The sequence below is a fragment of the Mesoplodon densirostris genome, chromosome 2 (genome assembly GCF_025265405.1).
Source record: "Mesoplodon densirostris isolate mMesDen1 chromosome 2, mMesDen1 primary haplotype, whole genome shotgun sequence".
In the NCBI taxonomy this organism is placed as follows: domain Eukaryota; kingdom Metazoa; phylum Chordata; class Mammalia; order Artiodactyla; family Ziphiidae; genus Mesoplodon; species Mesoplodon densirostris.
Genome location: NC_082662.1, coordinates 46,023,658 through 46,037,890, shown reverse-complemented (window position 1 = coordinate 46,037,890; position 14,233 = coordinate 46,023,658). Strand labels below are relative to the sequence as shown.

General features: G+C 42.1%; 1 protein-coding gene and 1 long non-coding RNA gene across 4 annotated transcripts in view; one reads left to right on the top strand and one right to left on the bottom strand.

Annotated features, from left to right (window-relative positions):
- LRP8 (LDL receptor related protein 8) overlaps positions 1-6,911 on the top strand; it is a 77,473-nt gene extending 70,562 nt beyond the window's left edge. For 2 of the 3 annotated variants that reach the window (XM_060083684.1, XM_060083673.1), the window contains 2 exons: positions 3,215-3,387; positions 6,873-6,911. In XM_060083684.1, the coding sequence (XP_059939667.1) occupies positions 3,215-3,387; positions 6,873-6,911 (212 nt within the window). Of the gene's footprint in view, positions 1-3,214; positions 3,388-4,408; positions 4,586-6,872 lie in introns of all 3 variants that reach the window. The other variant, XM_060083664.1, reaches the window with a different exon arrangement.
- Positions 6,912-10,341: 3,430 nt separating this feature from the next.
- On the bottom strand, positions 10,342-14,221 carry LOC132479926 (uncharacterized). Its single transcript, XR_009530588.1, has 3 exons — positions 13,614-14,221; positions 11,301-11,437; positions 10,342-10,659 (listed from the first exon to the last, which is right to left on the bottom strand). It is a non-coding gene; the product is annotated as an uncharacterized LOC132479926 (long non-coding RNA).
- Between the last annotated feature and the right edge of the window lie 12 nt (positions 14,222-14,233).

Sequence of the window (14,233 nt, the reverse complement as noted above, 5' to 3'; positions counted from 1 at the left end):
AAAAAAAATACATTAAAAAAAATTCATAGAGCTGCTTGCCATTCCTTTAATAGATCGTGCTATCTTGCTTTCTTTCTGTTTCGTTTTCAACAAACATGTATCAAGCAGCTATGATGTACCAGATTCTGTGATAAGGGGAGGGAAGGTGATTAAAAATAAGTAAGACATGGTTCTTGTCCTCCAAAAGTTTATAGACTTGTTGGAGAGACACACATAACGCAGATAATTTGATTCTGACATGGTAAGTCCTGAAAGGAAGCCATATGCAGTTCAGTAGAAGTGCTGAGGAGGCACTTATCTTGGAATTGGGAGAGGAGGGAAGCGGACAGGGGAGGGTTCCTAGTGGAAAAGTTATTTGAGCCAAATCAGCCAAGTGAAGAAGGATCAAGAGCAACCCAAGCAAGTGAAGACAGCATGGGCAAAGCCAGGAATGGGAGATGGCATGGGAGGGCGGGAGTGGGGTGGGTTTGGAATATGGCCAGAATATAACATTTGGTTAAACCTCACAGAGAGCCATGTGGGCTGATTCAGTCTCTCTTACCCTGATATTCACTTAGTATCCTGCACATCCTGTCTCTCATACCAGTCTCTTCTCTTGGTCAGATCTTTGAATTGCGATTGTCCAGCCATCGTTTTATCTCCCTTACTTGCCCATGTGTAGTACCTCAAGGATAAGGACTTGGTTGGCCCTTTTATCCTAAGAATCCCCAATATGGTGGTGAGTTAGCGAGGGAATGTTTTTAAAACTTCAACACCATCCAAGGGACTGTGCGAGGCGCCAAGGATCCAGGGAAGGAAAAGAGAAAAGACTTTAAGAGCTTTCAGTTTTTAGTCAGACTTAATCATAAAAAAGGTGGTACAAGAGAGGTGTTACTACATATTATATAATAGAGACCTGATGCTCTGTGGAGGAGAGGGAGTGGCACTTCTAAAGAAGGTGGCATTTGAATTGGCCTTGAAAGGCTTTATTAGTAAAGATGATGGTGAGACTATTCCAGGCTCATTTTGAGTAGAGTGGAAAATACTCAGCATTGTTTAGTGAAAGAGAAATCAACTCCCCTCCTGCCATACTCTGCTCCACAGAAGGGCATGTGTATGCTGTTTCCCTGATGTAACCTGCCCTAATAGAATCATTATTTTAAATTTCTGCTTATCTGAGGGGTGAAAGATGAATATTCTTTCCCTGATATTCCCCTGGGAGGCAGAGTATCTTTTCACAAGCGTATTGGCCATTTACATTTCATCCTTTATGAATTGCCTATTCACAGTCTTTTCTTATTTTTTTATTGGTTCCTTGTCTTATTCTTACTTATTTGTAGAAATATTTATACATAATTAATGTTAAACCTTTGTAATATATGTTACAAATCATTTCTCCCATCCTGCCACTTGATTTTTAAAATTTGTTTATGATCTCTTTTGCCGTGCATAAATTAAACATCTTTAAGTATCAGATCTGTTCATCTCCTACATTATGACTTCTGGGCTTTGTGTCTTGCTTAGGAAGGCCTGCCTCATTCTAAATTATTAAAATATCTCTCTCTATATTTTTCTACTATTTTAAGCATTTTTTAGTATTCAATTATTAATCCATTTGGAATTTAGAATGCAGCAAGAGGTAGAGATTTAAGTACTTTTTTCTACATGCTTGTCTAGTTTTCACAAGACCATTATTGAATAGTCCATCTTTTCCTTCTGACTTGAATTGTCATCTTTATTGTAAACTATGTGCCTATACATACTTTGATCTGCTTTTAAGCTGTTTATTCTCCACCAATTCCTATATACTATTCCTATATACTCGAAACACAACTTTATGATATGTTTTAATGTCTAATAGGGTATTATTGTTCTTGGAACATTTTCTTAGCTGTTTTTATTCAATTTCTCTTCTAAGTGAACTTTAGAATCATCTTGTTAATTCTATAAAACTTATGATGGAATCTTATGCCTTGGGTATATAAATTGATGTGGGGAGAATTTACATTTTTACAACATTGAACCTTCCCATCGAGGAACATGACATATCTCTCTATTTATTTGAGCCTTCTTTTATGGCCTTCAGTAGAATTGTATAAGTCACATAGGACTTGCACATTCCTTATTGGGTTATCCCAAGTATTTTATAGTTTTTTGTTGGGTTATTACGAATGTGTTCTTATTCTATCCATTTTCTAATTGGTTATTGCTGATTAATAAGAAAGCTATTGATTTTTTATGTTGATTCTTGATGAACTAAAATCATTTCTAATGTTTTTCATCTGCTTTTCTAAGATTTTCCAAGCATACAATATCTGTTAATGACAGTTTGATTTCTCCCTTTTCCATGTGTGCCCTTCAATTCTTTATTCGGTCTCACTGCATAGCTAGATCTCTGGGACAACAAATACTAGCAGCGATAACAGGCATCCTTGCCCTGTTCTTATCTTTATGTATATCAGTTATTATTGATTACTATAATCTTACCAAAGTATTGTAGAAACCCCCTCTATAGCATCCTAGATAGCTATCACCCAGCCTCCACGTGAATGCTCAGGGTGACTGCTTACTATCTTGTGAAGCTGCTTGCCCCATTTTCTCCCGGCTCTATCTGAGAACTTCCTCCTTTACTCATTAATATATCCATTTATTTTAACTCAGAGCCTGTGTTTCCCTGCTGTGTTCCCTTTTAGAGATGTTCCTCTTCTTGCAGAGCCCCAGCTTTGGAAAGAAGCACCCCACCCCACCCTCCACCCTCCAATTTTGGGAGAGAATGGTTTCTTAGAGAAATCCAGGGAAGTAGCAGTATTAGGGCAAGAGTGTGGTGAAGAAATTCACTCACTCACTCAGCATGTTACTGAGCACCTACTCGCTACTGGGCACTGGGCACAGTGAGAGAAAGAAGGCACGGTCCCTGCCTTCAAAGAGCTCAGTCTATTTGGGGGTACACATATATAAAGTACAACACTGTGGTCTGGGAACACACGTGAGGGAACAACTGACTGTACCATGAGAGGTTGAGAAGGACTTCACATTTGAGCTGGATCTTGAAGGATGAGTAGTTAATGAACGAAGAGCTAGGAGAAGGGCTTCCCAGCAGCAGAAAAAGAATATGCAGAAACAGAGCCTGGGAACAAGGGGCAGTCAAGCTGGAGAGGTGGCGAGAAATGCACTGATGTCTGGGCAACGGGCTGGAGCCTGCTGGAGATCCACTGTAACGTGTCTCTTCCTCCAGTGGTTATAGCCCTGCTGTGCATGAGTGGTTACCTGATCTGGAGAAACTGGAAGCGGAAGAACACCAAAAGCATGAATTTCGACAACCCTGTATACAGGAAAACGACAGAAGAAGAGGATGAGGATGAGCTCCACATAGGGAGGGCTGCTCAGATTGGCCATGTCTATCCAGCAGTAAGTGTTCCTTGCTGGAAGAATTCCTTCCTTCCTTTCCTCCCTTCTTCCTTCCCTCCCTTCCTCCCTTCTTTCCCTCCTTCCCTCCCTTCCTTCCTTCTTTCCCTCTCTCCCTCCCTCCTTCCCTCCCTTCCTCCCTTCTTTCCCTCCTTCCCTCCCTTCCTTCCTACTTTCCCTCCCTCCCTCCCTCCTTCCCTCCTTCAGACATTTATCAAGAACCTACCATGTGCCAGGCACTGTTCTAGGCCCTGGGGACACAGGAATGCTGGGGTAGGTGGTTGGGATAGAAGGGTATCAGGACGGCCTTGTACCTAGAGGCTCTTCCTGGAGTAAAGAGGCCTGTCTTTGTGCTGAATACGTTTTCAGAACCTTTGGCCTAGAAAGGCAACTGTGGCCATTCAGTCCAAATGCATTCATTTCAGTGAACAATGTATACCAGTTATGTGCCAAGTACCACATAAGATACCAAGTGTTGTACTTGCTCCTAGGGAGCTGGTGGGGGAGTTAGAGAGTCACTGGCTATTGAACAGCTGTGTGCTGAGTGCCATGGTGGAAGCTCAAGGGTCCCCTCTTCTAGGAAGCTTTCCCTGGTTTCTCTGTTCTCTCACCACCTCTCTCCATCACAGCACCTGTCACACTATAGTCTACTTGTCTTTTTACTCATTGGTCTCCCCGCTAGACCGTGAGCTCCTTGAGGGCAGGATTGTCTGATGAATGTTTCCCTGGTGCCTAGCACAGCATATTTGGCTCCCAGTAAGTATTTGTTGAACCAATGCTAGGGAAACATCAACAAAGGTGACAGAAGAACTGTGTCCTTGGAAGATTCATAGCAGTCTTCCACGTAGAGAAGGAGGAAAGTGGCATTCCAGAAAGAAGCATGTGCAAAGGCTGAGAGGCACGACAGGGCATGGCTTGTTGGGGGATCAAGGACCACAAAGTGGCTGGAGCAGATGTCATGGTTGTATAGCAGAGTCGGGGCTGAGTGTGACCTCATAGGTCATCCAGTCCATCCCCCTGTCAGGCAATCAGCAGCTTTGATCACCCACTGTGGGCAGAGCCCTGTCTTGGGGAGACCAGAGAAATGGAAGACCCATCCCCTGCCCTCAAGGAGCTTTTTGTCTTGCCGGGGGAACCAAGGTCACAGCTGCACCAACTCCCGAAGAACCCTCTTTCCGAGCTGCCTGTCGTCAAGTGCAAGGTAGGGCCGTGCCACTCTGAGTCTGAGGGGCTGATGAGCAAGGGCATGAACCAGGCAGGTGCAGTCAATCCTAGAAGGCTTTCTGGTTCTAGAAGGCTGCAAACTGTGAGCTGGGTGTCGGGGCAAAGAGGAAAGATGGGTTAGTTGCAGACCAAGGAAATGGCATGTGGAAGAAATGACTGAGTACGGGGCAGGACAGACAGAATTGCTGCTGAAGCTAATTGTTCGTGAACGGGAGACGTGGGAAATGAGGTCGAGCAAGTGAGGAGGGTTAGCAGATGGCCTTGAGGATCCTTAACCTTGGCCAATCCAAGCAGACAGTTGCTTAACCAATTTTTAAAGATCACAGGGGGCACAGTGGAAGAAATGTTGAGCTTGGAGTGGAGATGACTCCCAGTTTCACTATTCCACAGCTCTGTGATCTCAGTCTCTTCTTTCTGATTACTTTTATTTGTAAAATGGGAATAATAACCCCCATTCTCTCTGCTGCCTAAGTTTATAAAGTTCAAGTGAGATAACACATGTGAGAGTGCTTTGTGAGTTATAAAGCGCTCTGCACATGTAAAGTGTCGTTGTTTCCACAGAAGGAAACAACCACTCAGGAGGAGCTATTCCTGATGAATCTAAGGCCTGAAGAATAAGCTCCTGCCAACTGCAGAGAAATAGAGTAGAAGAGTGAGGAAATGGACATTTAGTAACAACCTACTGTGTATCAGACACTACTCAGGGTTTTACATGTATTTTCTTGTTTAGTCTTTACAGGAACCTATATACTTGATATTACTAGCCCCATTTTGCAGATGAGGAAACTGAGACTCAGAGAAATTGAATAACTTACCTAGGATCACAACTAGAAAGTGGTAGAACCAAGATTCAAACTCCTGTCTGTATATACACAAAAGCCCATGCTCTTTCCACTATTTCTTGGGGTATATAGCCTTGAAGCTGTGGAAATCAGTATTCTCAACAACCTGTTCTCTCCCCTATCCCCTTCTCAGGTAGCTCCACCATCACTGCTGGGACCTGACTTTGGCCTAGAGATCTATCTTGAGGAGAGTGGGAGGGTCACAGACTAGAAAAAGATAGTCTAGTGGAGCAAGGCCGTGACATTCATGCAAACCCACAAATAATCCAAAGACGATTTGAAAGGCAGTGGAGTTACTTTTTATTGTTTATAGAATGTTCAGAGATGGAAGATGCTAGTCTGGTTCTCTCTTATGCTGGTTAGGTTGATTTAGAATACTCTGGACCCCATGTGTGTTAGGTGCTACATTAAGTACTCTACATACATAATCCCATTTGATTTCCCAGCAACCCTATGAGGTAGGTCCTATTATTACTCCCACTTAACATGATGAAACCAAGGCTCAGAGAGGTGAAGTGGTTAACTCAAATTCATATAGCTATGAGAAAGATCTTGAAACAATGGGGTCTATCCAAAGGAGGGTATCCAGGAAATGGAAGAGTGGGACACAGCATTATATCAGGACCAGGTGGGGGAAGCTAGATGTGTAGCCCGGAGAAGAAAACACTCAGAAGGAAGGGAAGGGAACACCAACACTGAAAATTTCAAGGGTTGTCTGTGTAGAACTCTCTGAGTCTAAGAGAGAATCAGGGAACATCGGAAGATATAAGGAAGCAGATTTCATGACAATATAGGAAAGAATTTAAGTCCACTGTCCACAGTGGAATAGACTGGCTCAAGGGTTAGTGGGTGGTCAGCCATTTGTGGCAGAGGGAAGTCTAGTATCTAATGACTAGAAAGTTGGGGTGAGGGAAAGAGGGATTAAACTTCATTGATCTCCACTGCCTTCCAATTCTGTATAATTAGTTGGGAGGGGTGCAGCCAATTACCTTCCTGATTGTGATTAGCATGCTAGAGACAAGTGGCCAATGGCCTGGGATTAAACATTTGCCAAAGCTAACCTACTGGAGTTGAGCAAACCTAAAATCCTGTAAGGGAGAATGGAGAAAGTTTAGATCTCTGCAGCCCTCCTCTTTACAGAGGCAGAACAGAATAATGAAAAAAGCTATAGCTCTGGATTCATACAGATCTGGGTTCAAATTGAGTTCACCCACTTGCTCTATGATCCAGGACAAATACTGTCTAAGCTCGTTGAGTCTCAGTTTTCTCATCTGTAAAATAAATATGACAAACCTGTCTTCTGAGGTACCTTGAAGAGTATGTGAGCTACTGCCTATAAAGTAATAGAATTTCTGGTACCTTGTGATCCAATAAATAGCTCCAATGGGTCTAATGATGATTTCTTTGCTCTGTCTCCCCCAGCGAGTGGCATTAAGCCTTGAAGATGATGGACTTCCCTGAGGACGGGACCACTTCCTTCGTGCCTCACGGAATTCAGTCCCATGCACTACACCCTGGATGGTGTATGCCTGGATGGAAGGGTTTCTGTACATGAGTCTGTGTGTCTGTGTGTGTGTGTGCGTGTGTAATTTTTTTTAATTTATATTGCGGAAAGGTAACCACAAAGTTATGATGAACTGCAAACATCCAAAGGATGTGAGAGTTTTTATATGTATAATGTTTTATACACTTTTTAACTGGTTGCACTACCCATGAGGAATTCATGGAATAGCTACTGCTGAGTGACTAACGTGATGTACATAACCAAATGGGGCCGATGGTACAGTAGCTTACTCATCATTTAAAAATTATATTTACAGAGGGTATTTGGTTTTGGGGGGCTTTTTTAGGTTTCAGAGTTGTTTTTGTAAATAGAATGATTATGCTTTGTGGCTATCCATCAACATAAGTAAAAAAAAAGAAAACACTTCAACTCCCTCTCCCATTTAGATTATTTATTAACATATTTCAAAGATAAGATTAGTTCTATAAGTAATTTAGAGAGGTGAGAGTATTTATTTTTGGTATGATTGGCCTACCACCCGGACTCTGTGTGCATTTATGTTTATGTGTGTATGTGAGTGAGAAAGAAAAATCTGTAGAGAAGAGGCACACCTATGGCTGTTGTTCAGATACATAAAGATAAATATATTTTAAAACAGTCCACAAGAAGGGTTATCTGTAGTTTTCAGAGAAGCCTTTGGAAATTTGGATCAGAAAAGAGATACCATGGTTTGTGCAAACATGCAGTGGGGAGAGGTAGATCTTTTCTGCCTCTGGCTGTTCTTGGGATTCCAATCAGTCAGCAAAAGCCCCTCAGCTCACCCATGGTTACTGTGGTTCTCACCTGGGCTTTCTCTTCTGTGGCTAAAGCCAGTGTACAGACTTCACACAGTACCCAAAGTTCCCGCGAGCTCAGGTGAGAACATGCCTGAACCTCGGCTACTCCCTGTTTTAAAGTTCAGCATTTCAAGTAACTTCATTTTCCTTTAGGACACTTGGGTTGAATTCACTGTTTCCTCTGAAGCACACTGAGGGTGCCATCCTTACTTATAGAGAGTTAAATGGAGATGTTTCTTGAACAGCCCAAGTTTACTGTTGGGACTGGCTCAGGCACTGACCTCTGAGTATGCTATGGGTTGAGGATAAGGATGGAGGAATAGGTTATGTTACATCTCTATTTCTCCCTTCCCCTTTCTCTCTACCATTTCCTTTAGGTGGAGAAAACAATTTAAAGTGATACATAGGTTTGTTACCATCATGTGTTCACATAGATGAAACTAATATTTGGCTTAAATCGGAAAAAGTGGCCAAACCTGAAGCCCTGTTTGAGGGGGAAACGGCATACACAGTACTACAGTATATTGGATATATATGTTCACACAGGGATTTGGTTTACTGCTTTGTAAATAAAAGGAGAAACTCTGGGTATATGTACAGATTTTTTTTTCATTGTAGACACTTACTTTGCTTTTCCTGGGCCTTGGGGGAGGCAGGGAGAAGTGCACTTTTCTTTTTGTGGGGTCTACCATTGAAAAGATAATCCTACAGTTGCAGAAGGAATTCAGTCCCCGTTGGCTCTTATCCAAGGTGTGGTCTTAACTCTGCTGTTCTGCCACTTCACTCCCACTGGACAACCAGGGTCAAGGTGTGACATGGAAGTGTTTGGTTTAGTAGGAGCAGAGGACATGTATCTAACCTTAACATACCTGGAACTTGACACTTTTAAGAGAATTCCTCCCCTTCTACTCCCCAGCTGCCCCCAACTCTGTGAAGCTTGGATGTCTCACCAGCTTGATACCCTCTGAATTTCCAGGCAGACATTCTGGGGTTCTGTCACCCTGTTCCTAGGACCTTTCTCTACATCACTCATGGTCTCCTGTCTTCTGAGAAAATAACTGTATTCTGGAGCCTGGCCACTAAGCTTTGCATAAGCAAGCAGTTTCTTCATGATATACATGTGCTGATAGTCCTGAAACATTCATTGAGAGGGTATATGCAATTGACCTAGAATGACCAAAACCAAACAGTTTCAAGAACAGGTGGCCAACTCCTATAGAGCTTAATCACTTACTACTATTCTTTCAAGAACGGAAAGTAAAATTATTTTTGACTTAAGAAAAATCATGAAAGTGAAAAACACTGAAATTTACACAAAACAAGCAACTATTTCTGTAACCTGCCTCCAAAGAAATAGAATTTCCTGGGGAAATGATAATAGTGACTAATGCGTAGTTTCTAAACTTTTAGTCAGATCCTGTCCTTCACAGAAAAAAATAATGAATAGGGTCAGGATGATTCAGCCTGAGATCTCAAAATGATGATGAAACACAACTTTCTGAGAGACATCCATGTTTCCTGACTATGCTACAACTGCAGTTTGGAAGAGGCAGTTACGGAAGCAACCTACAAAAAACTGTGGAATACTCGTGTTGGATGGCAGTAAATAAGATGAAATCTGAGGAGTCAGGTTCATCCTTCTCTATTCTTGGATGCATTTTGAGGTACATTTGTACTTCTGTTGCCTTTTGCCCCTGCGTCATCATATACCTACAGCCAATAATGGATCACAGAGTCATTGGACTACAGAGCTGGAAGGAAGCTTAGAGATAAGGCCTGAAGGGCAGAAAATTTATCAGACATTTTTTTGTATGTGTGAAAGAAACTAGTCCCAGCCCTTTTCCTCGCTTTCCTTTTCCAGGAGACTACTTTGGGCTGCCCAAACATTGTATCAAACCTGCTACCTATCTTATGGCCTATCTTTCTGGTGGAATTTTGAAAGCACTGGCAGAAATATCCTTCCAGAAATGAGGAAAACTAAAATTTTATTTATTTACTGTTGATAGCATGATTACATATAAAACAGATTGAGGTAAACTGTAACCTCAGAATGAGATCGTATTTAAATGTATAGCAATAAGTACTTTTCATCCCTTCAATTCTGTGTGATTGCAATACATATATTCATCCACTGAAACTATTTGCTACGTACCAACTAAGTGCCAGGTACTGCAGATGTACAGGTCAGTCAAACGCTTTCTGTCCTGACAGAACTCACAGTAGGAATTAGAGGAAGACATGTGGAAACAAAAAAAAAGGAATAGATATTTTTTGGGGTACTATTAGTTTACAAAGTTGTAAGAATGGGGTCAAGAAAGGCATTGTAGGAATAGTGGCTCTAAGCTAAGTCTTAGAATTTAAGTAGGGGTGTCCAAGCTGCTTCAGGCAGAGGACACACTGAGCTAAGACACAGAAGCATGAAACAGCATGGGCATCTTAAGGAACTGCATGTAATTCATTGTAATGAGCAAAAGGCTCAAGGGAGACTTAGCAAGAAATGAGGCTGGATGGGAAGACAGGTTCAATGTAAGCACTTTATAGAATACTTCTATTTAGTTTCTGATTCAATTAATGAAACATTTCTTGGTCATTTACTGTGTATAAGGCACCAAGTGCATCATGGAAAATTGATCAGAATGTGTTGCCAGCACTTTGCAGACATGACAGTCTTCGCTCTCAAGCTTTCCTGTGGCCAAAGGGAAACAGTGACTGCTTTTCATAAATTTGAGTTGAAGTTTTTTGGTACGGTCAATGAAGACTGATAGAAGGGCAGCAGGATTTTCACAGAAGGATTCCATGTTGTCAAGAGCCTCTGGGATTTTCTCAACTGTGTCTGCAGAGGGGACCCCAAGCACTGTCCAGTCGGGTACTAGGGGGAATGGGGAGAGAGCACAGGAATGTGAGCCTCTCTACCCCACTCCCTCACTCCTGCTATACACTCATCACTTCACAAAATATAAATGAGTTATCAGTTAAATGCTTCAGAGTAAATAATTTCTTTTCCTGGTAATGCATGAAGATAGAGTATCAGAATCTTCTCACACTACTTTTAGGGTATTGGGGATTTTCAGGATATGGAGAACTTAGAGGTGGAGGAATTACAGCTTCAAATTTTCGGTTAATATAAGAAATCAGGAAGCTTTGTTCATTCAGGCTATGCACCATGTGCATAGTCAAGAATCAGCAGAAATCCTCTGCATTTGCAAACACTTTGTGCTATAAAGAGTAATTTTAAAAAGCCACCTGTATATGTATATATATATTTAAAGACGTGAAGGTTTTGATACTTTTTTACAAAAATTACAAGAGAAAACAAATATCTGTGCAAACCATGTGTTTTAAAATAGCATTTTGTTCTGTACAAGCTGTTGTTGATGTGGGGTGAGCTACTGGTTTGCAAACTCCATCACGTTGTACACAAATGAACTTTCCTCGTTTGTCTTCCTCTGAACACCCCCAAGTGACCATATTTGATGTAACAGGCATGTTAGAATGTTGGGTCACACTAACCATTTATGCTTTTTTGTCTTGTCCTTCTGAGTTCCGTCAGCTTCTGTACTCAGTCCCCTTTGCAGTCTGGTTTCTCTTCCAGAGGCAAAGGGTGGTGTGCTGCATCTCACTAATTGTACCAACATCATCTTGGTGAACTAAAAACCAAATGTGGACATTTGTAAAATCAGTGCACTGTTTCTAGAGAGAGATTAAATCATTTTTTTAAAATATGAAAGTACTGTGATGCTTTTATGAGGGGGGGAGTGAATGATATTGTGAGATAAAGACTATCAATATTATCATTCCCATTTTAGAGATGAGAAATATGAGTGAAGAAACTTCCCAGAGTCAATAGTTATGTTTAGTGCCCCCAAAGTAAGTGTAGCACATGTGGTGTTCTCTGCCTCGATTTTCCTTTTCTGCCTCTTCATCTGGCTAACTCCTATTTGTCTTTGAGTACTTTCCTTAGGAAGCCTTCTCTATTCTCTCAGACTCAGACCTAACTCATAGGGTTAGGTAATTCTGTGCTTCCACAACAAAGTTTTCCATTTGTATCCCAATATTTCTGCTCTGTCTCTAACTCCCATGCCAATGAGGTTGCTTTTACCAAGGTCACCCAGGACTTCCTTGATTATAAACCTTGTAAATATTTTCAGTCCTTATCTTCCTTGACCTGGAAGCAGTATGTAACACTGTTGGCACTCCTGTCTTGAAAGACTCTTATTTTGGCTTACATTGACACCATACTCCTGGTTTTTCCCCTACCTCTCTGGCTACATCTTAATCTCCTTGCCTACGAGTTTCATACTTCTAATCTTTCCATTTTCCAATCCAGTCTATAACCAGCCAGAGTGATCCTTCTAGAATGCAACAGGTCATGTCACCACCACCTCTTTCCACTTTCCTGCCTAAAGCCCTTCATCCATTTTCCTTCCATTTAAATCCAGTAGCCTTGGGTTTTAGCCCAAACTCCTTAATATGGGTTGTAAGGCCCTTCATGATTAGTCTTCTAACCCTTCTCCAACCTCATTATTATATTCACAACCTTATTCTGTATTCTAACCACAGTTCTGGGCCTTCTGTCTGGAACATTTTCTTCAGGAAGACTTCCCTTAGACCCCCTAGACTGGATTAGGAGCCACTCCATGTGCTTCCATAGTATTCTGTGCTTCCCCTATATGTAAATTTTATCCCTACATTATAATTGCTTGTATGTTCCTTGATTGCCTCCTCTGTAAGCTCTATAAAGGTATGTCTTGTTCACCACTGTATTCCCAGCACATGACACATAGTAGATGCTCAGTAAATTATGCTAACTTCAGGCACATCAGACACATAGACCATGCTTTTTCAGCTATACTATGTGGCCTCATACCCCAAAACCTGAAATCACCTTACAGCCTGATTGGAGTCGGGTGTCCTTTAAATTTTCTCAGCACTTTTGATATTTGCCATATCTGCAGATGCCCAGATTCATCAATTACGTTATAATTTTTTATAATTTCACTCTTGGAAAATAACCTTGTGGTAATTACCCAATGTCTCTAAATACTTAACTCCAACTACCACCTCAAGATTGTCATGAGGATTCAAAGAACAAGCACTTGTAAACAGACTCAGCCTAGGGGTTGACATTTATTAGGTGCCTAATACACGGTGGATCCCTTCTCTTTTTTATACAAGTCCCTTGTTATCACCCACATCCACTGTTGTTGTTTTTTTTTAAGATGTCTTATAGTAATTTACAGTTTACAAAGTATTTTCCAATCTCCAAGACGTTTCTTATCCTTGCAACAGTTCTGCCAGATGTATAACCTTATTATGCTCATTTTAAAGATACGAAACCTGAGGTCCAAAAAATTCAATCAGTTCACCTTTGGTCACAGTGAATCACTGTCACACAAGGGATTATTTTAATACAAATCTCCAGTGATTTTTTTCCCCCCATCACACCCACTCTACACTCTGCTACCAATTCTTTTTCACGGAGAAAAGTAGTAATGGCAAGACTGGGAATGAGAAGAGACCACTAGCCCAAATATGGAACAGTGTAGTTACAGGAGCCAAGAATGATGCCATTTCGGCATTGTCTCTAGATCCAACTCCATTTTCCCCTCTGGCCGGAAGTTAGATGAACTACAGCAGGCTTCTACTAATTAGGAGTTTTGTTGCCCTTGGCGTAAGCAAGGAGGAAAACTTTTCCAGAGCCAGAAAGCCTTCACAGAGGTCAACCACTTTGGCCTGAAAAGACAAGAGCCTCTTGGGCAATAATTCTCAATCCTGACTCATCTGGGGAGCTCTGCAAAACAAAAGAAAACAAAACAACGATACCGACACACAGGTCCACTGTAGGAGATTTTGGTTGAATTGGTTTGGGGTAGGGCCCAAGCACCAGTATTTTTTTAGGTGCTCCAAGGCGATCCGATTGCGCAGGCCGGGCCGAGAATCACTGCTGGGTAAGCTGTGCTCAGGAGTGGGAGATCAAATATTCAACTTAAGTCCTGTTCACAACACCTCATCTAGAGGCCCGTGAGGTAGAAAGGGAAAGGAAGAAATAAAAGGTAGAAAGAGATAAAATGGGGGATAAGTGTGGCCGAGTTAGCTGCAGGGAAATGAAAAGCTCCACTGCGGATTCAGGGAAAGCGTCGCTGAGAAGGATTTCTAGAAGTGATCCTTAAACAGGCAGAGTTCAGTCGGAGCCTACGTTAGACGCATTCTCCGTGGTGCGCTGCGTTCTCCCTTTAACCCTATTTTACTGATGAGACGACCTAGGTCCAGAGACGGTGAAGGGCCTTTTCCGACCCACACAGTCGGGTGTCCCAAATGGAGGTGGAGCCTGGGGGGACGCAGGATTCCGGGTGTTAAGCCCGAGGTCAGGCAACGAGGCCTCCACACCCCCGGCCCTCGCCGCGGGGCCCAGAAGTCAACGGACAGCTTCCGGCCTCAAGCCC